General features: G+C 40.3%; 3 protein-coding genes across 3 annotated transcripts in view; 1 reads left to right on the top strand and 2 right to left on the bottom strand.

Moving 5' to 3' along the window:
- Positions 1–1,815, top strand: part of LOC132983287 (aldehyde dehydrogenase, mitochondrial-like) — a 12,789-nt gene extending 10,974 nt beyond the window's left edge. The window contains exons 11-13 of the mRNA XM_061049549.1: positions 130–287; positions 399–513; positions 1,575–1,815. Of these exons, the coding sequence (XP_060905532.1) occupies positions 130–287; positions 399–513; positions 1,575–1,607 (306 nt within the window). The 3' untranslated portion in view covers positions 1,608–1,815. The remainder of the gene's footprint in view (positions 1–129; positions 288–398; positions 514–1,574) is intronic.
- Positions 1,816–2,861: 1,046 nt separating this feature from the next.
- Positions 2,862–24,804, bottom strand: LOC132983288 (zona pellucida sperm-binding protein 3-like). Its single transcript, XM_061049550.1, has 8 exons — positions 23,946–24,804; positions 20,954–21,066; positions 19,640–19,743; positions 19,269–19,443; positions 19,067–19,175; positions 18,800–18,885; positions 17,551–17,987; positions 2,862–4,047 (listed from the first exon to the last, which is right to left on the bottom strand). Exons 1-7 carry the CDS (start codon positions 24,363–24,365, stop codon positions 17,783–17,785), a joined length of 1,212 nt encoding a protein of 403 aa, XP_060905533.1. The 5' UTR covers positions 24,366–24,804; the 3' UTR covers positions 2,862–4,047; positions 17,551–17,782.
- LOC132983156 (dentin sialophosphoprotein-like) lies at positions 2,961–14,562 on the bottom strand. Its single transcript, XM_061049388.1, has 8 exons — positions 14,126–14,562; positions 12,763–12,875; positions 7,315–7,418; positions 6,944–7,118; positions 6,742–6,850; positions 6,475–6,560; positions 5,526–5,596; positions 2,961–4,453 (listed from the first exon to the last, which is right to left on the bottom strand). The coding sequence occupies exons 1-8, from the start codon at positions 14,534–14,536 to the stop codon at positions 2,961–2,963; spliced, it is 2,562 nt and encodes an 853-aa protein (XP_060905371.1). The 5' UTR covers positions 14,537–14,562.
- Positions 24,805–26,727: the final 1,923 nt, after the last annotated feature.

The raw sequence follows: 26,727 nt of genomic DNA, 5'->3' as shown, positions 1-26,727 counted from the left end.
TTATGCTCGGGGGGGTTCAGGGGGGGCGGGGTTCGTGGGTTTGTTTGTTCCGGTCGTCGTCTGGAGATTTAAAGTATTTCATCTTGTTTTTCTTTCTGTCCTGTGTGTGTTTCTTTTTTCTTCTTGCAGATCTTTGGCCCCGTGATGCAGATCCTGAAGTTTAAAGATCTGGAGGAGGTGGTGACGAGAGCCAACGATTCTAAATACGGCCTGGCAGCCGGCGTGTTCACTAAAGACATCGATAAGGCCAACTACGTGTCCAACGGGCTGCGGGCCGGGACCGTCTGGTAGGAGAGACGAGACCGAAACATCACTGAACAGAATAAAAGATCACAGCTCTGTTTTCATGTAGTTGTAGTCGTTTCTTAATGTCGTCCTTTCATGCGTTCGTTCTGCAGGATCAACTGTTATGACGTGTTCGGGGCTCAGGCGCCGTTCGGAGGATACAAAGCTTCAGGAAACGGCAGAGAGCTCGGAGAGTACGGCCTGGACAACTACACAGAAGTGAAAACGGTAACGCACTCACATGACACCCTGCTGGTGTAGAAAACAACAAGTGTGTAACAGATTAAATCAAACATGAAAGTTGTAAAGTGATGCGCTTCCTGTCAGAGCAGCGGAGGTTCATTTAAACATCCATACTTCACTAATAGTGTTGTTGTTGTTGTTGTTGTTGTTTGTATTATGTGTGAGGATACACAAAGCTGGAGTAAACCCAGCATTGCCTTGTGCTGACTCTGCATACAAACAGGATTTTTCAAATTAAAAGTATTAAACTAATGTTGAGCTGCTCCACGTCGTCATGGAAACGAGTTCTTAAAGCACAGCCTGAACGTCCTCAAAGCGAGACTGTGCGAGTTGAGAATTTTTAAAGTGTCCAGCCATCTTTCTTGATCATTGACGCCGTCGGTCCGATACGTAAATTACATCAATATCGGACCCGATACCGATAAAAGATCGGATCGGTCCCATCTACAGTTTAATTAATTTGATACACCTTTCAAAACGAGAAGTATGAATGATAATATTTAAGAAAGTGGCTGTGGCTCAGTGGTCGTCTCTTAACCGGATGGTCAGGGGTTCGATCCCCAGCTCCTGATTTTGAAGAAATCACAGCATGTAATCGTAGCTGCTGTCAGTTCTGTGCCAGTTATAATTTTCTTCTTAATATCTAAAACAACAACAACAACCACCAGTGGAACAGAAACGACAGCTGTGGCTCAGTGGGTAGAGTCGGTTGTCTCTCAACTCCGAAGGTCGGGGGTTCGATCCCCAGCTCCTGCAGCAAAATGTCCGATGTGTCCTTGGGTCCTTATTATGATGGTTGTTTCCTGCAGTACTTTAATCCTTGAATGTTGAATGTAAACAGGATGTGAGTTAAACGTGTTTTGACGTTATCTCAGAGTGTCATGAGGACGCTCCTATCAGCAGTCTGTGTCTCTCTGTGAGCCAATCACTGAAACATAACCCTGAACCTTCAACTTAAAATCCTGCACAGTCCGTCCAGTTGGTGTTTTATTTATTTATCTTAACGTTAGAGATCTTAAAAAAAATATTTGTCTGTGTTTTTCCAGGTGACCATCAAGGTGCCACAGAAGAACTCGTGAGCCGTCCCCGCTGCTGCAGCACCAGCACGATGCTTAATCACATTGAGCAATAAAGAACTTTCTTTTGTTACTGTGAAAACCTTTAATTAATAATTAAACCAGAATATAAACCTCTGCTCATGATTACGCTCCGTTTATCTTTAATTCTCGTCCTGATTTATGCTCATTATAAAAGTCTCTATCTTTCATAATAAATATATTTGATGCACTTTCTCTCTGTGTCGTCTTTTTGTGAAGAAGAGAAGCGCTGCATGTCCGTCCTGTTACTATGACAACGGTCGCTGTATGACCGACACTGCTCCGTTACTTTTTACTGCATGTTTTATGTTTGAGATCGTTTGTTTCCCCGATCAGACACGGAGCGAGGAGGATGCGGGTACAAGACACGATCTGTAGGCGGCAAAACTACAGGGAATATAATATATTTGGAAAAGAGCGCCGGTGACGTCAACAGGACCAGACGCCCAGCGCTCTTCTTTTTCTGTAGGCGTCCGCGTCCTGCTGTGAACACTCTCCTCATTGAAAACTATTTTAAAAAGACGCTAGGTGGACACGGGGCTCTAGTTGACCACAGAGCTACACAGGTTAAAAAATATATATAAAAAGATGAATATGCATTAAAAAAAAAAAAGTGATATAAAATAATAAATAGCTTTTTCTTGAAAGAGGTTTGACACTTTTTTAAAAGTCTCTGCACTTGATGACATTTTCCTTGCTGTCAAAATGTTCCTCAAGCTCAACAAAGTCTCGAGTGTTGTGACCCGTTTAAACTTTAAATCATCTTTTATGATAAACATGTTGGGCTTTGCTCTCTGATTCTGAAAACTTTAAGCAAGTTTAACAAACATCTTGAACAAAAGTAAAAACGTTTGATTTGTTCTGTTCATGTGTTCTGACTGCGGAGAACTAGTTCGGAAGATAAAAATAGAAGTGTGGTGAATATGATAAGGTGTTAATATTAAGTGCACGATCATAAACTCCTTCCAGGCGCTGAGTCGGCAGCCTGTTCTGCAGCAGCTCCGACTACTACCTACTGCTCCTTGTCTCTGTGTTGGGGATCAATAAGCCTTATCTTATATTAGTAATATTTTTTAGAAGATGTGGATGTTTTCAGACATCCTTTAAATGATTAAAAAAAAAATCCTAACCTCTACTTTTCCAGGAGCTGCACTCACTGGACATTCACAGTGAAGCTCCAGCTCTCACTAACGAGCTTTACCCACACAGATTAAAAAATGATGTCACAGCCTGAAGAAGATTTTCAGTGAGGAGTTTAATAATGATCTACATTGGTAGAGCCAGATGAACAACGGTTTCTACAGCGTTTTGTTGATGTTGGTTTCTGTAAATCATTTAGTCCTCCATCGGCTTTTTCATCATGTACTCTAAACTCTGCAGGCCCCAATCAGACTCGGCCTCCGCCCACTTCCTGTCAAACATGCTGCTGCTGCTGCTGCTCTCTGAGGATTCAGTCACCGTCACCTCGGAGGAATGACCCGGGTTGTCCTGCTTCTCTGATCCAACAAGACCAGAACTCAGACTGTGTGCTCTTTCAGGAAACTTGTCTTTGTGGGGCTCTGCTGCTTCAGTAAACTGACCCAGGTGATGAAGGGCTTCATCGTTTTCCAGTCCAGACTCAAAACCAGAATCGGCGAGTAACCTGCCGATTAGATCACTGATCACGGCAGGATGAGAATCTGGTTGTAACGCTCTGATCAGTAGACTGTGAAGCGTTTCATCATCTCCGTCCGGTCCTTTACGGTCCTCAGAGTCGTCTGCCAGCTCTTGGATCTGGCCGGACTCTGTGTCAAATGATTTATTAGCAGACTTGGCCTGCTCTGACTCGGATAAGGTCTCAAGTCCACTGCCAAGCGGACTCTCTCGGACGCTTGAATCCCAAACAGAACCGGATCTGCCGAGGTCAGATGGAGCTCTATCTTTAGACGGGAGATCGGCACCAACAGTTGCATTCATGGAGCCAGAAGGATAACTTTTAACCCCGTCGTCGGCAGAACTACAATTCATGTGATCACCTTCGGGACAAAGCGCTGCAGCTGTGGAAACATTTCCAGCAGGGGAACTTGTGTTGAAAGAATCGACGACAAAACTGGAATTTGTTGCAGAGAAAGTTTTGTTTCCAGAATAATCTCTTAGCACATTAATGCTGCTTTTCTCAATGATTTCAGAACTATTTAATGCACCAGAGACTGATTCATTTCCCGCTTTCTCAGTCTGCTCTGACAAAATGATTATGTCTGATTCCAATTCTTTCATCTGGTTGTCCTCCTCCTTCACCGCCTCTTCTGTTTCTCTCTCCCCCTGGTGGCTGACTGCAGAACTGTTCCTCCACTCCTTCCTCTCATCTAACACAAGCGTCTTTTCAGGAACAGCTTCTTCTTTCCCCTCATCACCGTCGATATCTGTCTCTGGTGGCAAAGACCTCAAGTCCTCCTCAGTCCTTTCATTGCCCTTCTTCTTCTTCTCCTCCTCCTCCTCCTCCTCCTCTTCCTCTTCTTCTTCTTCTTCTTCTTCTTCCTCCTCCTCCTCCTCCTCCTCCTCTGCTTCCTCCTCTTCTTCTTCTTCCTCTTCCTCCTCTTCTTCTTCTTCATCTTCGTCCTCCTCCTCTTCTTCTTCTTCTTCATCTTCGTCCTCCTCCTCTTCTTCTTCTTCTTCTTCATCTTCGTCCTCCTCTTCTTCTTCATCCACCTCCTCGTCCTCCTCGTCCTCTTCTTCATCCTCCGACTCTCTCTCCTCCTCTGCTTGGAGAGAACTTGCCCTCATTCTCGGTTTCTCTTTGGCGTTTTGTCCCATGAACCAGCCCTGACTGCTGACTGTGTTCTTAGTCACTGAAAGAAAACAAAATATTACTTTTAATAATCAATTTAGACGGGCAGATGGATAAGCGATCATCATGCTAGATTATAATCTGCCTGTTCTGAAATTTTTGTTGTTGACACACAAAACGTATAAGAAGTGGACACAGCCTCTTGTTTTTAAAAGTGAAGCCAATGCAGAAATGACCAAACCTGACGTATTTTTAATGTCCAGCAGGGGGCAAATCTACTGGTAGTCAGAAAATGAAACTGTCAAACCTCCCAGTTTGTGTTCCCTATCTGTAGTTTCAAGTCTTTTTCAAAGTGACGTGACGTTCATTTCATAATGATGGTCCCTTTTAGAGTCACATGGACCGTAAAGCAGGCGAGGATTTAGGGTGGGGCTACCAGGATGTAGGACTATTAAATGTGCACCTCTTGCTGAAATACTTAAATTACATGATCTCAACTGCTGCCCGTGGGTCTGACCTTTTTTACATGAAGTCTTTGGAATAAGGGGACAATACTCTACGACTCATCATCACTCAGATTGTGAAGTCTTGTATTTTGATTTCTTCTCTTCAGCAGGTGTAATTTAGTGTCAAGTGATATGAACAAAGACTGTATGAAACATGGACGTACTGTCACTGACATCATCCATTGGTTTCTAAATCCCAGCTTTGAAGCCCAACGATGGCGGTCGCCATATTGGGACTGCCTACCTTTAGGTCAGCTAATGACATGTAAGGTGAGCTGAGGTGGGCTTTAAGCGCCGTTTGTAAACAGCCACAACATGCCAACTTGCAGCAACATCAGCCACACCCCTAATTAGGCATAACTCTTATCCTTCATGGAATCAAAACGGCCGAGTTAAAAAATAAAATGCCCACGGTACAGTGTTTGAAAAGAAATGAGCTACTCTAAAATTGCTATTTGAACCAGGTTGTAAACATGTTTAATCTTCTGTAAAAAGTTAACATTTTAATATGGGTGTTGGTGGGACTTCTGACTTTTTGATCCAGCCTCAAGTGGACAATCGAGGTACTGCAGTTTCCTACACCTCCACATTGACTTCAATTTTCAACACTGGAGGTTCTGAACTTACCGTCCTGTCCATCAGTGCACGTGGACTCACAGCACGAGCACACTGAGGGCGAGGCTTCAAGCTCCTCCCACCTACAGACGTGAAGTGACAAAAGAGAGAATCATTAGTATCAGAACAACAATGTGGGGAAGTTTGACAATTTTAGTGCTCAAACTAACAATTTGACATGTGACGCAAACATTGGGTACAAAAGAAAATGTTGATATAAAAAGGTCACATGATGCAAAATCCACTTCCTCATGTTCCTCTAACTCTAACATGTGTCTCTAGTCCGTTTACAAACCCCCCAATGAGAAAAGTCCATCCTCTCCGTCTTCTGCCTGCTCCACTTTTCAGAAAAAGTGTGCTCAAACAGGCCGTTTGGAGATTTTCCCTTCATGACATCACAAAGGGCAGTAGCCCCTCCCCCAGGTGGGTGACACTCCCACAGCTAGGTGTTTGTTCTGCCCTCTGAGTCTGCCTTCTCACCGTAAACAATAGGACATGGAGCGAGAAAGCACCGAGTACACCCTAGCCCTTCCAGAGAGGGGGCGTGGTCAGACACAGCTCATTTACATATTTAAAGGTACAGACACAGAAACAGCCTGTTCTGAGCAGGGCTGAAATAGAGGGGTTTATAGACATGATCAAATACAGGATCAGAGTGGATTTAGAACAACAAACTTCACACATGTTTTTGGGGAGCTCTGAGACTTATTTAAACTTGAGAAGAAGGAGGAGGATACGTGAAGGTTTTTCTTGGTGCATTTTTGTGCCTTTATCACAATCAAGAGTAGGGCGTCATCAGGCTTGATTTGTAGTAAAACCATGACATCATAACACCCTCTTTAAAATGACTATGCCAGTTATTTCCATGTCTGTGCAGGATTCTAAACTTCCTCTCTTAAAACATATAAACAAATATTAGAGATTCTTGAATGATGTGATGTTCAGTATCACTCAAGCTTACCTGCCAGCAGCGGTGTTGTAGTTGCAGGATTTCGAGACGTCAGAGGTAGTGAGGCTGACTGACATTGAGCAGTGGAGATACAACACCTGTAACCAAAACAACAGAACAAATATTCATGGGAGAAAATAACCAAAACAAAGGCTTCAAAAAGTATAAATTATTTACACTCGTGACTTATTTTTGTGGAAATTTCCAGTCAGAATAAATAAAAATAAAAATGTGTGCAGTTAGGAAGTTATGTCTTAAAAAAAGGATTGTTTATCTTACTTGTGAGACAGCACTGAAGAGTAAAGCATCCACAGAAAACTTGAGCACAGCGCCCCCTGCAGACAGAAAGTATGAGTTGCTGCCTTCCCTCCTGCTGTCTGTCATACAGCTGCAGTCAAACACAAGAAGCTCATGTAAAGCAGCAGAGCAGTGACAGTAAAAAAAACCCATCTGTATCATGTGTTACTGTTTAAAAACACACCCATAGTTGGTGATAATGTCGACTCTGGGCTGGCTGTGCGGGTCTTTGGAGCTGGTGGCGTAGCAGGAGTCCACGTACAGACTCTCTCCGGCTAACAGAACTCCGCTCCGGGCAACGAAATACACCGACTCTCCCAAATCGAACCCTTGACCCGCAGGGACGGGCTCCCAATGCTCTGTTGAATAAATGAAAATGTAACTTTCAGAAAGCAAGAGGCTTTGGTTTTAAAGGTCACATATTATCCTCTCTGAGATATCATCCCATCACTCCTCAAATGTCTGCATGTAAATTTGAGTTTGTAAAAACATTAGGACCTATATTCTAAAAATACCAAAACGCCCCTTTAACATGTCATCATGCATAAACGTTACCGTTACAGACGGTGAGGCTGAAGCTCAGTGTACTCGTGATGCTCTTCAGAAACGTCTTGTGCTGGACTTTAGGTCTGAAGCCGACTTTGTACGAGTAGTGAAACCTGAGACGGATAAAAAAGGGACAGATATCACAATTAGACTTTGTGCTTTTAATAACCCATATTCTCATGTTCACCTTTTCTTCTTGCTCTCTGCTTTTGCTACATTCTTTTGCTGATATCTTCTTTTTTGGATGTGGATGTGTTTATCAACGGCCCCATACCACCAGTCAGAAGAGCAGAGGAGAGATTCCACAGTTTCCCAGTTTGGGATCAATAAAGTAATTCTATTCTATTCAGCAGGTTGTTGGCATTGAATAACTGGCTTACAACTGCATGTAATGCCCATTCAGTGAATTTTATTAACAATTTTTGGGAATGCAGACATCTTTTTAAAGGCAGATGGATTTTGCCTGAACATGTCTGGGGTGAAACTGTTCACCTCTATCCTATTTTACTCTCTGCCTCAAACATCAGTTCTCTCTGCCAAGGACAAGAGACAAAAGAAAACAGCTTCCAAGAAAGACAAAACACAGCGTTATGAAAACCTTCGTCAAGAATAACATCCGCCAGTATCTGATAAGAGACCTAAAGAGGAGAGACATCGGAACCAAGAGGAGGGGTCTCCATCCACCTTCGACCCCCTCACCAACACCAACACCTCTGAAGTCTCACCGCTCTTGCCCCCTCGAACCACGATCAGATCATCTTCTCCCTCCTCCCTCCCCCCACCTGGAGTTCACTGACCAGATGAAGGAGCTGGTCAATGCTGGATTAAAAAGTACCCCCCCACCCCCTTTTTCTCTTCCATAAACACCCAACGGCGCCCACCATCGCCCGTTCCGACACGGCTCTCACCCCCCCCTGTCCCTCCGCGGGTGCGTCATGTTTTGTCTCCTCAGCTTGATAAGGATGATATGCAGAACATTCAGAGGTCAAACTGATGTGTTTTGGGTCCAGGCTGCAAGGATATCAGCAGTCGTGACTCTCTCCAGGATAAGCCGGGGCCCTGCACATCAGTAGGTTCCAAAATCTCTGTGATGATAGGTAATAGAAGAATAAAGGGGACTCTGCCCAGAAACAAAAGGCAGTTATGTGATTTTGCAAACTTGTCAAACTTAGCATCCATTCCTTTTGAGCCACAACCTGTCCCAAAAACATCAGCAGGTGAAGCTTCTAGGACCCTAAAGCTGGCTCTACTGAACATTAGATCACTGGCAGGGAAATCATTTTTAATCAATGATTTTATTATTGAGCACAAGCTTGATTTTATGTTTTTAACTGAAACTTGGTTAGATCAAGAGTGCAGCTGTTCTTATCGAGTGAACCCCTCCCAACTTCAGTTTTGTAAGCGAGGCTAGAGTGCATAAGAGAGGAGGAGGAGTTGCAGTTTTGTTTAATGACTCCTTCCAATGTAAGCAATTATCTTTTGGAAATGTTGCTTCTTTTGAATATGTGGCCCTTCAGTCCACCCCCAGAGCCATGTTCCTAAATATTCCTAATATCGATGATTTCACTGAACTGCTGTCTGTGATCTGTATTGACTTTGACTGTGTTATTATTGTTGGTGATTTTAACATCCATGTTGATAACCCGCAGGACAGAGGGACTAAAGAACTGTTTCACACTCTTGATAGCTTTGGGCTGACTCAGCACGTGACAGAGCCCACACACAACAGTGGGCACACTCTGGACTTACTCATCTCCAAGGGCTTGGACATCTACAAGGCTGTTGTGTCAGATGTTGCCCTCTCTGATCACTCCTGTGTTTTATTTGAGAGTGCTATGTCAGTGTACAAAAGTATTTAAACAAAAGTGATCACAAAACGGTGTATCACTGAAAACACCAGTGAAATCTTTAACCAGGTTTTCTCTTCCACAGCTGCCCTGTCCTGGGGCTCAGTCAGTGAGTTGGTAGATAACTTCAATTCTAAAATCACAAATGTTATTGATTCCATTGCTCCCACTAAAGGTGAAGGTTGTCTCTGGTAAGAAAAAATCTCCATGGAGAAATTCGACACTGGTAAGAAACAGAATAAGAGATTGTCGAAAAGCTGAACGCAGGTGGCGTAAAACTAATCTCCAGATTCATTATGACATCTACAAAGAGAGACTTCACACTTATAATTTGCAATCTTTCTTCTCTGACATCATCACCAGAAACAATAATAATGCTCGTGCCCTGTTTGCTACTGTCGACAGGCTAACAAACCCTCATGTGTCAATAGCATCTGAATTTCATTCTACCAGGGCCTGTAATACATTTTCCAACTTGTTTACTGAAAAAATCCAGAAAATTAGACAAACTGTCAGTAACTCATCATCAGGATCAGGAGATGTGCTGTGTCCATTTAAAACCAACTTAAGCACCATGACACAGTTTAATCAAATCAACCTTAAAAACCTGGAGGACATTATATAACAATTAAATTCTTCCTCCTGCTGTCTTGATATTCTGCAAACAGGTTTTTTCAAAAAAGTTTCCCAAGTCATGGCCCCAGATCTGTTACAAATTGTAAACCTGTCTCTTCTCTCAAGTGTCTTCCCACAGGCCCTGAAAACAGCAGTCATCAAGCCACTATTAAAAAAGAACAATCTAGACAAGTCAATAATTAACAATTACAGGCCGATATCAAATCACTGTTTTTCAACAGTTAAATAACTTCTTGACATTGAGCAACTGTTTCGATGTCGACAGCACTGAGACAGCTCTGGTTAAAGTGTTTAATGACATCCGTTTAAACACAGACAGTGGCAGAACCTCAGTCTTAGTTTTACTTGATCTCAGTGTTGCATTCGACACAGTTGACCACAATATATTACTCGACCGACTGGAAAACTTGGGAGTTTCTGGCACAGTACTAAACTGGTTTGAATCCTACTTAAAGGACAGGGACTTCTTCGTGTCTATAGGTAACTTCAAATCTGAGCAAACAAAAATTACTTGTGGAGTTCCCCAAGGTTCCATCCTGGGGCCTCTTCTGTTTAACCTCTACATGCTCCCACTAGCTCAGATTATAAAAAACAATAAAATAAGTTGTCATAACTACGCAGATGACACACAAATATATATTACAATGTCGCCAGGCAACCATGGTCCCATAAAAGCACTGGGTAAATGCATAGAGCAAATCAATGAGTGGGTGTGCAAAAATGTTCTCCAGCTAAACAAAGACAAAACTGAGGTTGTTGTTTTTGGAGCAAAGGAGGAGCGACTAAGAGTCAGCAATCAGCTTCAGTCAGCAAGACTTAAAACCACAGACCAGGCAAGAAATCTGGGCGTAGTGATGGACTCAGACCTCAATTTTAACAGCCACATTAAGACAATTACAAAGTCAGCCTACTATCACCTGAAGAACATATCAAGAATTAGAGGACTTATGTCCCAGCAGGACCTGGAAAAACTTGTCCATGCTTTTATCTTCAGTCGTCTTGATTACTGCAACAGTGTCTTCAAAGGTCTGCCTAAAAAAAAATCAGTCAGACAACTGCAGCTGATCCAGAAAGCTGCTGCTAGAGTCCTCACCAAAACCAAGAAAATGGATCACATCAGTCCATTTCTGAGCTCCTTGCACTGGCTCCCAGTCTGTCAGAGAATAGACTTTAAAATCCTGCTGCTGGTTTATAAAGCGCTTAAAGGTTTAGGGCCAAAATACATTAGTGACCTCCTGATTAATTACGAACCATCCAGACCGCTCAGGTCGTCTGGGACAGGTCTGCTCTCTGTCCCCAGAGTCAGAACCAAACATGGAGAAGCAGCGTTCAGGTCTGCTGAAACTCTCAGCTGTTTTAAATCGAGGTTGAAGACTCACCTGTTTACAGCTGCCTTTCATTAAACAGCTTTAATAAGATTTTCAATTTTAACTATTTTTATATTTTTACATTATTTATTTCAATTAACTTCATTTGAATTATTTTTATTTGAACATATGTTCAGATTTAATAATTTCACTGATTTTTAAATTTTCTATTTGAATGTTTCTTTTCTTTCCTCTGTCATGATGCTTTTGATGTCTTGTGTGAAGCACTTTGAATTGCCTTGTTGTTGAAATGTGCGACATGAATAAACTCGCCTTCATGTTGTCAGTCTGTGAAACCTGTAGAGCAGCTTTACAGCTCTCAGAAAAACTCTTTATTTATCTGATATACTGGCTTCAGTAAAAACCCTGATTTCAGCCTCTGGCTTCCCTACATGCCGCCTTTCTTCTGATTGGTCAGCTCTCTGGGGGGGGGGGGGGGGCAGAACGCTGCAGGTCTGCCAGGTGAATCCTGGGAGAATAGAGTCAATGTAAAAGACTTCACCGGCTTAAATAACTTGACGCCGTCTTGTGAAATTCTCGGCTTCATATTGGGGAACTATGCTGTGATTTGCAGAACAAGCCGCTTAGCGCCCCCTGCAGACTCATCCTGGGATTACCCCAACATATGTTTACCTCATGATCTGAAACTTTACCCACGTTTAGTGTGGACAAACACTCTATATGAGTTTTAAGATGGGGATCAGAACAGCAGGTCAACTTTGAGATCTTTAACACTATGACCCAACTTTAAAAAGAGGTCATATTATGCCTTTTTGGGGTTCTTATATTTAATCTATGTACCTACTAAAGTATGTTCACAAAAGCTAAAGTTATAAAAAAGTGTCTGTTTTCATTCTTCTGCCGCTCCATGCACCGGCTCTCTTCTGACTCTCTCTCTAAGGCTCTGAAGTGCCCACGTTCAGAGACGCCACGTGTGCCAAGTCTGATCTGATTGGTCGGCCTGTCGGCTCTGCCGTAATTGGTCAGTCGCTCAGCACGGTTCTCGGAAATGTCACGCCCCTTTTACCATATTGGTAATGCAGCCACTTTGGCTACGAGGGGAGCAAAAACATTAGCACCTTAGCAATACTGTGCTACCGCAGGCTACGGCATATCATGGGCGTGCTACAGAAGTTAATGGGCATACAACATGAGCTGCTGGGCTTGCCACAACGAGCCAATGGGCTTAGATCAGTGATATCACACTGACAAGACGTCACACCGGCAATTTTTTTTCAAGGGGGGCTAGAACCGAGCGTTACATGCAGCTAACAGGAGGACACAGGAGAAGAACAGGACACATGGAAAACACACTAAAGATCATATAAAACCAGAAAAAGCTGAATATGAACCCTTTAATAGTGATTCTCAGAAACAGGTGCGTCTCTTCTCTTCTCTGCAGTAACACTGGCTATTTTTTCCACCAATTCATTCAGTCTCACTTCATCACTTAGAGGTCCTGTAGAAGCCTCTTTATCTCTGAATGTGGACTGAAGATCTCAATGACTGCAGACCCTCTGCAGGACAACTGGTAACAGAATAGAAGCTTTAGACATAAGAGACCAAACTGAGCAGTACGATGCTGAAGGTCCTAATGCAATAGTTACCTGTTGTAATGGCATTGAAGGGGAAGTGTCAGAGGTATGACTCTGATGGTGAAGTCTTGTGGAGGAGGAGTATAAGACAGAGTGAAGGAGTACACCAGCTGACCACCAACAATCTGAGAGGCACAAATCAGAAATGATCAAATTCATCTTTCCAATCATTTGTTTTTAAAAGATCTTAATGGGGATTTCATTATCGTAAGAGGGAGATTCTAGTATTATGAAACCTGGGCATCATTTTGCCTGACCAATATGGGATTTTTGGGACAGATACTGACATCAATATTAGAATAATACATTTAATTTATAACGCACTTTACATTTAAACGAAAATCTCAAAGCGCTACAATTTCAATAAAACCATAAAAACAGTAGCAATCGTCAAAGGTAAAATCAGAGTTAAGAACCTAAGCATAAAACAAGATCTAAAAGCAGTGGTTTAAGGGAAAAGGTCTTTATGAGAAGGCTCTTTCAAGGAGAGTTTTCAAGTGCTTTTTACCGATTTATCTGCCGATATCTTTATTAGATCTATCTTCGATGTTTAAAGATAAACACATTTATTGTGTTGATCGCTCAAACGCAGTTATCAAACATGTGTGATGGTCACTCAACTGGAAAGTAGGCTAACTGCGCATGTGCATGCATCACCAACTAGACACTGGAGAGTTTCTGGAATTTAGTAAGTGTGTTTCTTTCGTTTCTTTTCTTACTTTATAAATTGTCTTTTTCTGTGTGTTTTACATGTTAGAAGTAAACTTTAGATGGATTGAAATACAATGTTTGAAATTATATTTCAGTGTCACTCATTTTAAAAATGCATGTTTTATATATAAAATTCTGCATGGACTGGTTCCTCCTCCTTTGAAGGACTTTATAAAGCTGAAGTCTGCCAGTGGGATCGGCACCAGGAGCCACAGCCCGAGGAGACTGTGAGGTCCCACATAGACGCACTACATTCAGACAAACTGTTCTGTCAGTCAAAGGAACTAAATATTGGAATATTCTCCCACTCACAATAAGAAACTCACAAACATATGCAACCTTCAAAACACACCTCAAACAGTGGATAAAAGAAAACCAAGTCTGTGACCACCTTCAACCTCTATTATTGTCACTAAGTGTCACTTGTGCCTTTGTATTTTATCTTTCTCTGTTACCTGCCTAGGGACAACAGATGGAAACTAGCACTTCTGCTATAATCTGGCATTTTTACCGCTGTTCATTAATATGCACTGTCCCTAACAAATAAATAAGATCAAATAAAATAAGACCATTTAACTTTGGTTTAACTTTTGATCTGATTGAATTCAATGTATCAGTATGGACATTTCAAAGTAAAAGCATGTGATGGTGTTTGTGTCCTTACCTGTGACTGTCCTCCACACTCGGTCAGTCTGTAATGGAAATAAAGAAATCGCGGGGTGACTTTGCTGACTCGGCATGTTCCCAGGCTGAACAGGTACGGGTTGGTCCAGGAGCGCACCTGGAAGCGGTCCACGCGTATCTGATCACCCCCACAGAAGACCTCCATAGCGCGTGTCCCGGTCCCCTGCACGCTCTGCTGCGGTGTCTCTTCCGGTAACAGCAGCGAGGTGATCCTGGTGGGGACAGGTGTCTTATGAGGGGCCGGCAGAAACAGCTCCTGTGCTACAACCGGCTCTGGTGCGTCCAAGAACATAGGCAGGTGGTGGTATGTCTGGACCTCCTGAGTCACCGGAACCGGACCTCCCAGCGACCCACTGAACACAGTCCAGAGAAGGCACGCGACCAGCGACATGACGAGAGGAAGAGAGCACGAGGAGGTCTGAGCTGAACGTGCGACTCACCTTCATTATAAACACCTGCTCACGTGATGAGTGATTGGACACGTATGAGGACTCAACGACGTTGTACGGTGAATCTGAATATTTAGACATAAGACACACACACAAGTTACTGGTGAATTCATTGTGAGTGGGACCAACAAGGTTGAACTGAAAAGTATAACAGAATAGGATTTTTATCCTCTCCTAATTAAAGACGAGGATAAAATCTCCTTCAACTTAAAATCAGTCTGTCCAGTTGGTGTTTTATTTATTTATCTTAACTTTAGAGATCTTAAAAAACAAACTGATACAATATTTGTCTGTGTTTCCAGGTGACCACGATGATTAATCACATTAATTTGAGCAATAAAGAACTTTTTTTTGTTACTGTGAAAACCTTTTATAAATAAAATCACCCTTAAAATAAAACCAGACTATATAAACCTCTGCTCATGATTACGCTCCGTTTATCTTTAATTCTCGTCCTGATTTATGCTCATAAAAGTCTCTGTCTTTCATAATAAATATATTTGATGCACTTTTCTCACTCTGTGTCGTCTTTTTGTGAAGAAGAAAAGTGCTGCACGTCCGTCCTGTTACTATGACAACAGTCTGTTGACAACTTCCGCGCAAAAAAAAAAAATGCTCGGAAAAAAAACACGCTGGGCGCTGCGCTTTCTGCTACCCATTGAAAAAAGAACACTAGGTGGACACAGCGCTGCACAGGTTAAAAAAAATTATATAAAAAGATGAATAAAAAAAAAGTTCAATAAAATAAAGAGGAGCATAATAACATGTCAAACTCAACTTGTATTAAAACCAACATAGAGGTTTGTCTTAAGCAGCGATTTAAAAATTTTCAATAGATTCTTCAGTTCTGATGTTCACCCCCCACACAGCCGTTTTGGACGCCCCTCAGTTTGCCCGATATGAGACCAGTTATCAGGTTTGAGGTGTTCATGTGTTCTGACTTTGGAGAACAAGTAAATAAAAAAAAAAAAGTGGTGAATTTAATAAGTCGTAAATAAATAAAGTGCATAAACAAAATCCTTCCAAGCATTGAGAGTTGGCAGCTTGTTTTTCCAGCAGCTCCGACTACTACCTACTGCTCCTTGTCTTTGTGCCAAGGCAACACCCGGATTTCTCCTCTGGTGATCAGTAAGTCTTAGCCTATATTGGTAATATTTTCAGAAGCTGGGGATACTTTCAGACATCCTTTAAAATGGTAAAAAAAACAAGCTCTCACTAACAAGCTTTACCCACACAGATTAAAAATGATGTCACAGTCTGATGAAGATTTTCAGTGAGGAGTTTAATATTGATCAACATTATCTACATGAGGACAGCCAGATGAACAACAGTTTCTACAGCGTTTTGTTGAGTTCCAATGCTGACAGAGTAAGACTGAGAGTCCGACCCGGGTCCAGATCTTCGGCAGAGTAAATACAATAATCTATATTCTGTTCATCAACACTTAGGTTCTTGTTTAGGGAGGTTCCTGTAGTTTTTAAATCCAGCACTCTATTGTAACTGATTTGGCGTCTAAACAACAAAAGCTCCATGTAATGTACTTATTTTGCCGTGACAAGAAGAACATCTCCACTTATCTTGTAATCTCGGGATATCAACGTAGGTTTCCCCCGTGATAGCGAGTTAATTTCTCTTGAGAAAACGTTATAATAAAAGACTTCCATACAAAAAAAACTGCTGATTGACACAATGTTTTATTTGCCTTGAAAGCAACCGTGCAACTGTAATGGCTGCGACTTCATCCTAAAGGCAAACACGTCGAATTCAAATTGCTAAATGTCCGACGTTACATAAAAGGATCCTGACAGAGAGACCTTTAATGTTCCTTTAAAAATCAGAAACAGCCGTTACATCACTCTCTCTAGAGACAACAGGCTGCATTGACAAAACCGGTCATTTTCCCCTCACAGAGCAGAGGAGTTGCTCGTCTATTTCTGCCTCGATCAGTTGTTTCATTTGTGCTATTGTCTGACCTTGGCATTTGGATCCAACACATAACATATGAACTAACTGATCCAGGCAGCTGTTAATCTTGAGTTCTGGGAGGTAAAAGTCCTGTTAATGGGAGTCTGGTGTCTTTGAAGGACGGTGAGCAACAGCTGTTTCTTGTTCAAATAACACAAAGTTTCATGTGTTGTCATGACAATCTGATCCTCTGTGACAAGAACAAGCACCTTCAGCGGACACACATTGTCATTACCTTGCAGCCATAACAGCCTGGTTGACTGCTGCGTGCCGACAGCGTCAACCGGAGCAAATCTAAAACTTTTGTTTTCTGTAAATCATTTAGACCTCCATCGGCTTTTTCATCATGTACTCTAAACTCTGCAGGCCCAAATCAGACTCGGCCTCCGCCCACTTCCTGTCAAACATGCTGCTGCTGCTCTCGGCATTCAGTCACCGTCACCACGGAGGAATGACCCGGGTTGTCCTGCTGCTCTGATCCAACAAGACCAGAACTCAGACTGTGTGCTCTTTCAGGAAACTTGTCTTTGTGGGGCTCTGCTGCTTCAGTAAAATGACCCAGGTGATGAAGGGCTTCATCGTCTTCCAGTCCAGAATCGCCGAGTAACCTGCCGATTAGATCACTGATCCCGGCAGGATGAGAATCTGGTTCTAACGCTCTGATCAGTAGACTGTGAAGCGTTTCATCATCTCCGTCCGGTCCTTTACGGTCCTCAGAGTCGTCTGCCAGCTCTTGGATCTGGCCGGACTCTGTGTCAAATTATTTATTAACAGACTTGGACTGCTCTGACTCGGATAAGGTCTCAAGTCCACTGCCAAGCGGACTCTCTCGGACGCTTGAATCCCAAACAGAACCGGATCTGCCGAGGTCTGATGGAGCTCTATCTTTAGACGGGAGATCGGCACCAACAGTTGCATTCATGGAACCAGAAGGATAACTTTTAACCCCGTCGTCGGCAGAACTACAATTCATGTGAGCGGTGACAAAGACCGCAGTTTTCTAAAGTCTTCCTCAATCCTTTCATCGTCGTCCTTCCTATCCTCCGACTCTCTCTCCTCCTCTGCTTGGAGAGAACTCGCCCTCATTCTCGGTTACTCTTTGGTGTTTTGTCCATGAGCCAACCTTGACTGCTGACTGTTTTCTTAATCACTGAAAGAAAACAAAATATTACTTTTAACCATAATTGAGGCTGTAAACATGTTTCTTCATCTTCTGTAAAAAGTTAACATTTTAATATGGGCGTTAGTGGGACTTCTGAGGCTTTTGGATCCAGCCTCAAGTGGACAATCGAGGTACTGCAGTTTCCTACACCTCCACATTGACTTAAATTTTCAACATTGGAGGTTCTGAACTTACCGTCCTGTCCATCAGTGCACGTGGACTCACAGCATGAGCACACTGAGGGCGAGGCTTCAAGCTCCTCCCACCTACAGACGTGACGTGACAAAACAGAGAATCATTAGTATCAGAACAACAATGTGGGGAAGTTTGACAAAATTTTATGTCAAACTAACAATTTGATGCTAACATTGGTTACAAAAGAAAATGTTGATATAAAAAGGTCACATATTATGCAAAATGTACTTCACACTTGAGAAAAGTCCATCCTCTGTTTTTTTCCTGCTCCACTTTTCAGTAGATGTGTGCTCAAACAGGCCGTTTGGAGATTTTCCCTTAATGACATCACAAAGGACAGTAGCCCCTCCCCCAGGTGGGTGACACACCCACAGCTAGGTGTTTGTTCTGCCCCTCTGAGTCTGCCTTCTCACAGTAAACAATAGGACATGGAGCGAGAAAGCACCGAGTACAGCCAAGCCCTTCCAGAGCGGGGGCGTGGTCAGACACAGCTCATTTACATATTTAAAGGTACAGACACAGAAACAGCCTGTTCTGAGCAGGGCTGAAATAGAGGGGTTTATAGACATGATCAAATACAGGATCAGAGTGGATTTAGAACAAGAAACTTCACACTCATATTTTGGGGAGCTCTGAGACTTTTTTAAACTTGAGAATATGTGAAGGTTTTTCTTGGTGCATTTTTGTGCCTTTATCACAATCAAGAGTAAGGCGTCATCAGGCTTGATTTGTAGTAAAACCATGACATCATAACACCCTCTTTCAAATGACTATGCCAGTTATTTCCATGTCTGTGCAGGATTCTAAACGTCCTCTCTTAAAACATATAAACAAATATTAGAGATTCTTGAATGATGTGATGTTCAGTATCACTCAAGCTTACCTGCCAGCAGCGGTGTTGTAGTTGCAGGATTTTGAGACGTCAGAGGTAGTGAGGCTGACTGACATCGAGCAGTGGAGATACAACACCTGTAACCAAAACAACAGAACAAATATTCATGGGAGAAAATAACCAAAACCAAGGCTTCAAAAAGTATAAATTATTTACAGTCGTGACTTATTTTTGTGGAAATTTCCAGTCAGAATAAATTAAAATAAAAGTGTGTGCAGGTAGGAAGTTATGTCTTAAAAAAAGGATTGTTTATCTTACTTGTGAGACAGCACTGAAGAGTAAAGCGTCCACAGAAAACTTGAGCACAGCGCCCCCTGCAGACAGAAAGTATGAGTTGCTGCCTTCCCTCCTGCTGTCTGTCATACAGCTGCAGTCAAACACAAGAAGCTCATGTAAAGCAGCAGAGCAGTGACAGTAAAAAAAACCCATCTGTATCATGTGTTACTGTTTAAAAACACACCCATAGTTGGTGATAATGTCGACTCTGGGCTGGCTGTGCGGGTCTTTGGAGCTGGTGGCGTAGCAGGAGTCCACGTACAGACTCTCTCCGGCTAACAGAACTCCGCTCTGGGCAACGAAATACACCGACTCCCCCAAAACAAACCCTTGACCCGCAGGGACGGGCTCCCAATGCTCTGTTGAATAAATGAAAATGTAACTTTCAGAAAGCAACAGGCTTTGGTTTTAAAGGTCACATATTATCCTCTCTGAGATATCATCCCATCACTCCTCAAATGTCTGCATGTAAATTTGAGTTTGTAAAAACATTAGGACCTATATTCTAAAAATACCAAAACACCCCTTTAACATGTCATCATGCATAAACGTTACCGTTACAGACGGTGAGGCTGAAGCACAGTTTACTCCTGATGCTCTTCAGAAACGTCTTGTGCTGGACTTTAGGTCTGAAGCCGACTTTGTACGAGTAGTGAAACCTGAGACGGATAGAAAGGGACAGATATCACAATTAGACTTTGTGCTTTAAAGATCCCATGTTCACCTTTCATGTTGTCAGTCTGTGAAACCTGTAGAGCAGCTTTACAGCTCTCAAAAAACTCATTATTTATCTGATATACTGGCTTCAGTAAAACCCCTGATTTCAGCCTCTGCCTTCCCTACATGCCCCATTTCTTCTGATTGGTCAGCTCTCTGGGGGGGCAGAACGCTGCAGGGCTGCCAGGTGAGTCCTGCTCTCCAGTGCTGGGAGAATAGAGTCAATGAGTTTTAAGATGGGGATCAGAACAGCAGGTCAACTTTGAGATATTTTTTAACACTATGACCCAACTTTAAAGAGGTCATATTCTGCCCTTTTTGGGGTTCATATATTTAATCTACAGTATGTACTTACTAAAGTATGTTCACAATAGCTAAAGTTATAAAAAAGTGTCTGTTTTCATGAACTGCCGCTCCATGCACCGGCTCTCTTCTGACTCACTCTCTAAGGCTCTGAAGTGCCCACGTTCAGAGACCCCACGTGTGCCAAGTCTGATCTGATTGGTCGGCCTGTCGGCTATGCCGTAATTGGTCAGTCGCTCAGCACGGTTCTCGGAAATGTCCTGCCCCTTTTACCATATTGGGAATGCAGCCACTTTGGCTCCGAGGGGAGCAAAAACATTAGCACCTTAGCACTACTGTGCTACCGCAGGCTACGGCATATCGTGGGCGTGCTACAGAAGTTAACGGGCGTGCAACATTAGCTGCTGGGCTTGCCACAACGAGCCAATGGGCTTAGATCAATAATATCACACTGACAAGACGTCACACTGGTAAATTTGTTTCAAGGGGGGCTAGAACCTAACGCTGCAGCTAACAGGAGGACGTAGGAGAAGAACAGGACACATGGAAAACACACTAAAGAGCATATAAAACCAGAAAAAGCTGAATATGAACCCTTTAATAGTGATTCTCAGAAACAGGTGCGTCTCTTCTCTTCTCTGCAGTAACACTGGCTATTTTTTCCACCAATTCATTCAGTCTCACTTCATCACTTAGAGGTCCTGTAGAAGCCTCTTTATCTCTGAATGTGGACTGAAGGTCTCAATGACTGCAGACCCTCTGCAGGACAACTGGTAACAGAATAGAAGCTTTAGACATAAGAGACCAAACTGAGCAGTACGATGCTGAAGGTCCTAATGCAATAGTTACCTGTTGTAATGGCATTGAAGGGGAAGTGTCAGAGGTATGACTCTGATGACGAAGTCTTGTGGAGGAGGAGTATAAGACAGAGTGAAGGAGTACACCAGCTGACCACCAACAGTCTGAGAGGCACAAATCAGAAATGATCGAATTCATCTTTCCAATCATTTATTTTTAAAAGATCTTAATGGGGATTTCATTATCGTAAGAGGGAGATTCTAGTATTATGAAACCTGGGCATCATTTTGCCCGACCAATATGGGATTTTTGGGACAGATACTGACATCAATATTAGAATAATACATTTAATTTATAACGCACTTTACATTTAAACGAAAATCTCAAAGCGCTACAATTTCAATAAAACCATAAAAACAGTAGCAATCGTCAAAGGTAAAATCAGAGTTAAGAACCTAAGCATAAAACAAGATCTAAAAGCAGTGGTTTAAGGGAAAAGGTCTTTATGAGAAGGCTCTTTCAAGGAGAGTTTTCAAGTCCTTTTTACTGATTTATCTGCCGATATCTTTATTAGATCTATCTTCGATGTTTAAAGACAGATAAAGATAAACACATTTATTGTGTTGATCGCAAACGCAGTTATCAAACATGTGTGATGGTCACTCAACTGGAAAGTAGGCTAACTGCGCATGTGCATGCATTTTTACATGTTAGAAGTCAAATTCAGATGGATTGAAATACAATGTTTGAAATGATCTTTCAGTGTCACTGTACACATGCAGGAGTTGCTCGTCTACATCTGATTTGATAAGTTAGTTTGAAGTTTTAAATTGTTAGTTTGGCTAAAACACTACAAAAGAACATATAGGCTTTATATCGTACTTTTCTAAAGCTATAATTCTGCACATATCTAGCCTACATGTTTCCAAATTTACTTGAAATGTAGACACCAACTTTAAAGACCAATGCAGATCATTTAAGTTTGGTTTAACTTTTGATCTGATTGACATTTAGATATAGAGTTAACATTTAGATATAGATTTAACACTTAGCTATAGATGTAACATTTAGATTTAACATTTAGCTATAGATGTAACATTTAGATATAACATTTAGCTATAGATTTAACATTTAGCTATAGATATAACATTTAGATGTAACATTTAGCTATAGATATAACATTTAGATATAACATTTAGCTATAGATATAACATTTAGATATAACATTTAGCTATAGATATAACATTTAGATATAACATTTAGCTATAGATATAACATTTAGCTATAGATGTAACATTTAGATATAACATTTAGCTATAGATGTAACATTTAGATATAACATTTAGCTATAGATATAACATTTAGATTTAACATTTAGCTATAGATATAACATTTAGATTTAACATTTAGCTATAGAGTTAACATTTGCTATAGATATAACATTTAGATATAACATTTAGCTATAGAGTTAACATTTAGCTATAGATATAACATTTAGCTATAGATATAACATTTAGCTATAGATATAACATTTAGATATAACATTTAGCTATAGATATAACATTTAGATATAACATTTAGCTATAGATGTAACATTTAGCTATAGATATAACATTTAGATTTAACATTTAGCTATAGATATAACATTTAGATTTAACATTTAGCTATAGAGTTAACATTTGCTATAGATATAACATTTAGCTATAGAGTTAACATTTAGATATAGATATAACATTTAGATTTAACATTTAGCTATAGATTTAACATTTAGCTATAGATGTAACATTTAGATTTAACATTTAGCTATAGATTTAACATTTAGATTTAACATTTAGCTATAGATATAACATTTAGATATAGATATAACATTTAGCTATAGATTTAACATTTAGCTATAGAGTTAACATTTAGCTATAGATATAACATTTAGATATAACATTTAGCTATAGATATAACATTTAGATATAACATTTAGCTATAGATATAACATTTAGCTATAGATGTAACATTTAGATATAACTTTTAGCTATAGATGTAACATTTAGCTATAGATGTAACATTTAGCTATAGATATAACATTTAGATTTAACATTTAGCTATAGATATAACATTTAGATTTAACATTTAGCTATAGATATAACATTTAGCTATAGATATAACATTTAGATTTAACATTTAGCTATAGATATAACATTTAGCTATAGATATAACATTTAGATTTAACATTTAGCTATAGATTTAACATTTAGCTATAGATATAACATTTAGCTATAGATATAACATTTAGCTATAGATATAACATTTAGATTTAACATTTAGCTATAGATTTAACATTTAGCTATAGATATAACATTTAGCTATAGATATAACATTTAGCTATAGATATAACATTTAGATTTAACATTTAGCTATAGATATAACATTTAGCTATAGATATAACATTTAGCTATAGATATAACATTTAGCTATAGATATAACATTTAGATTTAACATTTAGCTATAGATATAACATTTAGATTTAACATTTAGCTATAGATATAACATTTAGATTTAACATTTAGCTTTAGATATAACATTTAGATTTAACATTTAGCTAGAGATGTAACATTTAGATTTAACATTTAGCTATAGATATAACATTTAGATTTAACATTTAGCTATAGATATAACATTTAGATTTAACATTTAGCTATAGATATAACATTTAGCTATAGATATAACATTTAGATTTAACATTTAGCTATAGATATAACATTTAGCTATAGATATAACATTTAGCTATAGATATAACATTTAGATTTAACATTTAGCTATAGATGTAACATTTAGATTTAACATTTAGCTATAGATATAACATTTAGATTCAACATTTAGATATAACATTTAGCTATAGATATAACATTTAGATTTATTATTAAATATTTCTTCAACACTTAAACTTGAAAATTATTTATGTGTAAAACGAGCTAAATGTGAAGAATATTAACTAAATATATCTATAACAACGTTTTCACAATCGGCACCCCATAGTTTGTGTCCTTACCCGTGACTGTCCTCCACACTCGGTCAGTCTGTAATGGAAATAAAGAAAACGCGGGCTGACTTTGCTGACTCGGCATGTTCCCAGTCTGAACAGGTACGGGTTGGTCCAGGAGCGCACCTGGAAGCGGTCCAAGCGCACAAATATCTGATCACCCCAACAGAAGACCTCCACAGCGCGTGTCCCGGTGTCCCCCTGCACGCTCTGCTGCGGTTTCTTTTCCGGTAACAGCAGCGAGGTGATCCCGGCGGGGACAGGTCTCTTATGAGGGGCCGGCAGAAACAGCTCCTGTGCTACAACCGGCTCTGGTGCGTCCAAGAACATAGGCAGGTGGTGGTATGTCTGGACCTCATGAGTCACCGGAACCGGACCTCCCAGTGACCCACTGAACACAGTCCAGAGAAGGCACGCGACCAGCGACATGACGCGAGGAAGAGCACGAGGAGGTCTGACCTGAGCTGAACGTGCGACTCACCTTCATTATAAACACCTGCTCACCTGCTGAGTGATTGGACACAACGACGTTGTACGGCAGGGGTGTCCTTGATTGATTGATTGTCCTTGATTAAGATTGACACATTATCTTATTTTTCTTTTTCATGTTAGCAAGGGCTGAACAATATTCCTAAAATATAAAATGTTCAGTAACATGTATGTTGTTGTTGTTTTTTTTTTAAATCTACAGCTTTTACTATTTTCCATATTTTTTTGTAAACTATGAAAAAAAAACGTATGCAAAGTTTTTGCAAACAAGCGGACTGTTGTTTAATCAAAAGTTTGGACACCACTGTTGTACGGTGAATCTGAATATTTAGACATAGGAAAGACACATGCACACGCATGCACACACACACGTTACTGGTGAATTCATTGTGAGTGGGACAAAAAAGGTTGAACTGAAAAGTATAACAAAATAGGATTTTTTATCTTCGCCTGATTAATGAAAATAAAAACTTTGTTTTCAGAGCCATGGCTGTTTACTATATTACTTTGTTGGCATGGGATTGGTTATACCAATGTTTATCTGTGGTTGAATAGATGGACTGGCTGGGATGACAAGGAACTCAATCTTTGAGAGGTTGAGTTGGCGTTCATTTATCCATTTAGAGATATCAGGAAGACATGCTGAAATTCTTTTTGAGACTGTTACGTTGTCTGGTGGGAATGACAGGAAGAGCTGGGTATCGTCAACATAGCATTGATATGAGAAGCCATGAAAGCGGATCATTGCATCAAGTGAGGTGGTGTATATGGAGAAGAGAAGGGGACCGAGCACTGACCCCTGAGGTACCCCTGTGGATTAATTGTGTGCTTTTGGACACTCTCCAAAAGATCTCCCTGAGAGTTAGGGCACAGGATACGAGATACAAAGTTCACTCATTCCTTCAGCTGGTTCATGTTTCACTGAGAGGCTTAAACATGTTTTAAACATTTCTTCTTACGAGTGATGCCCTCCTTGTCCAACATTTTAGCTCTGCCATTATGTGGGGTAGGCAGATAGTGTGCATCAACTTACCAATATGAACACCCTAAATAACCCTTTTTTTAAATCAGTAGGTCCTAAAAGTTTTAATTGCTATTAAAGCTGAATTCAGAGATATTACAGGTTAATGAAAGTGCATCAGGGCTGCAGAAAAACAGTCTGACTTCCACATGTAAAAGTACCCTGGAGATCCAGGTACTCGTGAACTTGAAAGGCCAGACTTTATTTTACTTCATGCACATCTGAGCAGATTTCATATGAATGAACAGGAATCTTCCACTTCAATAATACATCCATGGATCTCATCTGCGAAAGTTGTTTTAAAAGTTAATAGACTTTTAGATTTAGATTTTCTAAACTGCAAAGTTTGTAACCAAGCTGGGTTTGTGATCAGTACAGATCTGATAAGACGGCTAATAACAAGTTTCTTTAATAAATCTTTAAAACTTTGCCCATTCCTTGTTCCAATGTAATTTTTCCAACTTCATTTAGGGTTAGTGAATATCAAACTTCATCATCATTGAATAAACCTCACACAGCACTTCTAGGAAATAATATTAACAAACAAGCAAAAATAATACAAGCACTTTTTAAAAATTAAATTAGGGAAGATAAAAATGTAAAATGGTACTAAATTCCCCTAATTGACCTGCACACTTCTGTCTGTCTACCATGCTCAGATTATGACAAATGATTCATAATTGGGAATCCTACATCCTTAAGTAATCAAAGAAGATCCCAATGGATGTGAATTCATCTTTTCTTGATCGATATATCAAAGTATCGATCATTTATTCCGTGTACATAATGAAAAATTGCTGCAAAATTCTTTATACACAAAAATTGATTTTTAAAGTCATCCCCCAAATTTGTCTGTTTTTTGAATGAATTTAAATTGTACCTGAAGTCCTTAAAATTTGTAAAAGGAAAAATAGCACAAACAGTTTATGATATTTTGAAGAAACTTTCCCAATGAAATATAAACTGAAAACGGATATTCCCTTGTATACTTGATTCATTGTTTATCTTATTTTATTATTATTATTTTTTTCTTATATTCATTTAAGACATTGTCATTTCATTTCTATATGTTAAAATGATGTACTGTTAATTATTGACATGACAGCTGTTTCCCTTGGCAATTCTGTACAGAATGTAACCATATTTTGTATTTGTTTTTTTACATTTGTACATTTGCAAGAAATGTTTAATAAAAAAAAATGCTGACATTTTGGAAGCTGGAAGCGCGTTTACCTTAATTGCACGTATAGAGGCGCATCATAATTCAAACGTTAGCTGTAG

Source organism: Labrus mixtus, chromosome 11 (assembly GCF_963584025.1).
Source record: "Labrus mixtus chromosome 11, fLabMix1.1, whole genome shotgun sequence".
Taxonomy (NCBI): Eukaryota; Metazoa; Chordata; class Actinopteri; order Labriformes; family Labridae; genus Labrus; species Labrus mixtus.
The sequence above is the reverse complement of the archived record's forward strand: the minus strand, read 5'-3'. Positions and strand labels throughout refer to the sequence as shown.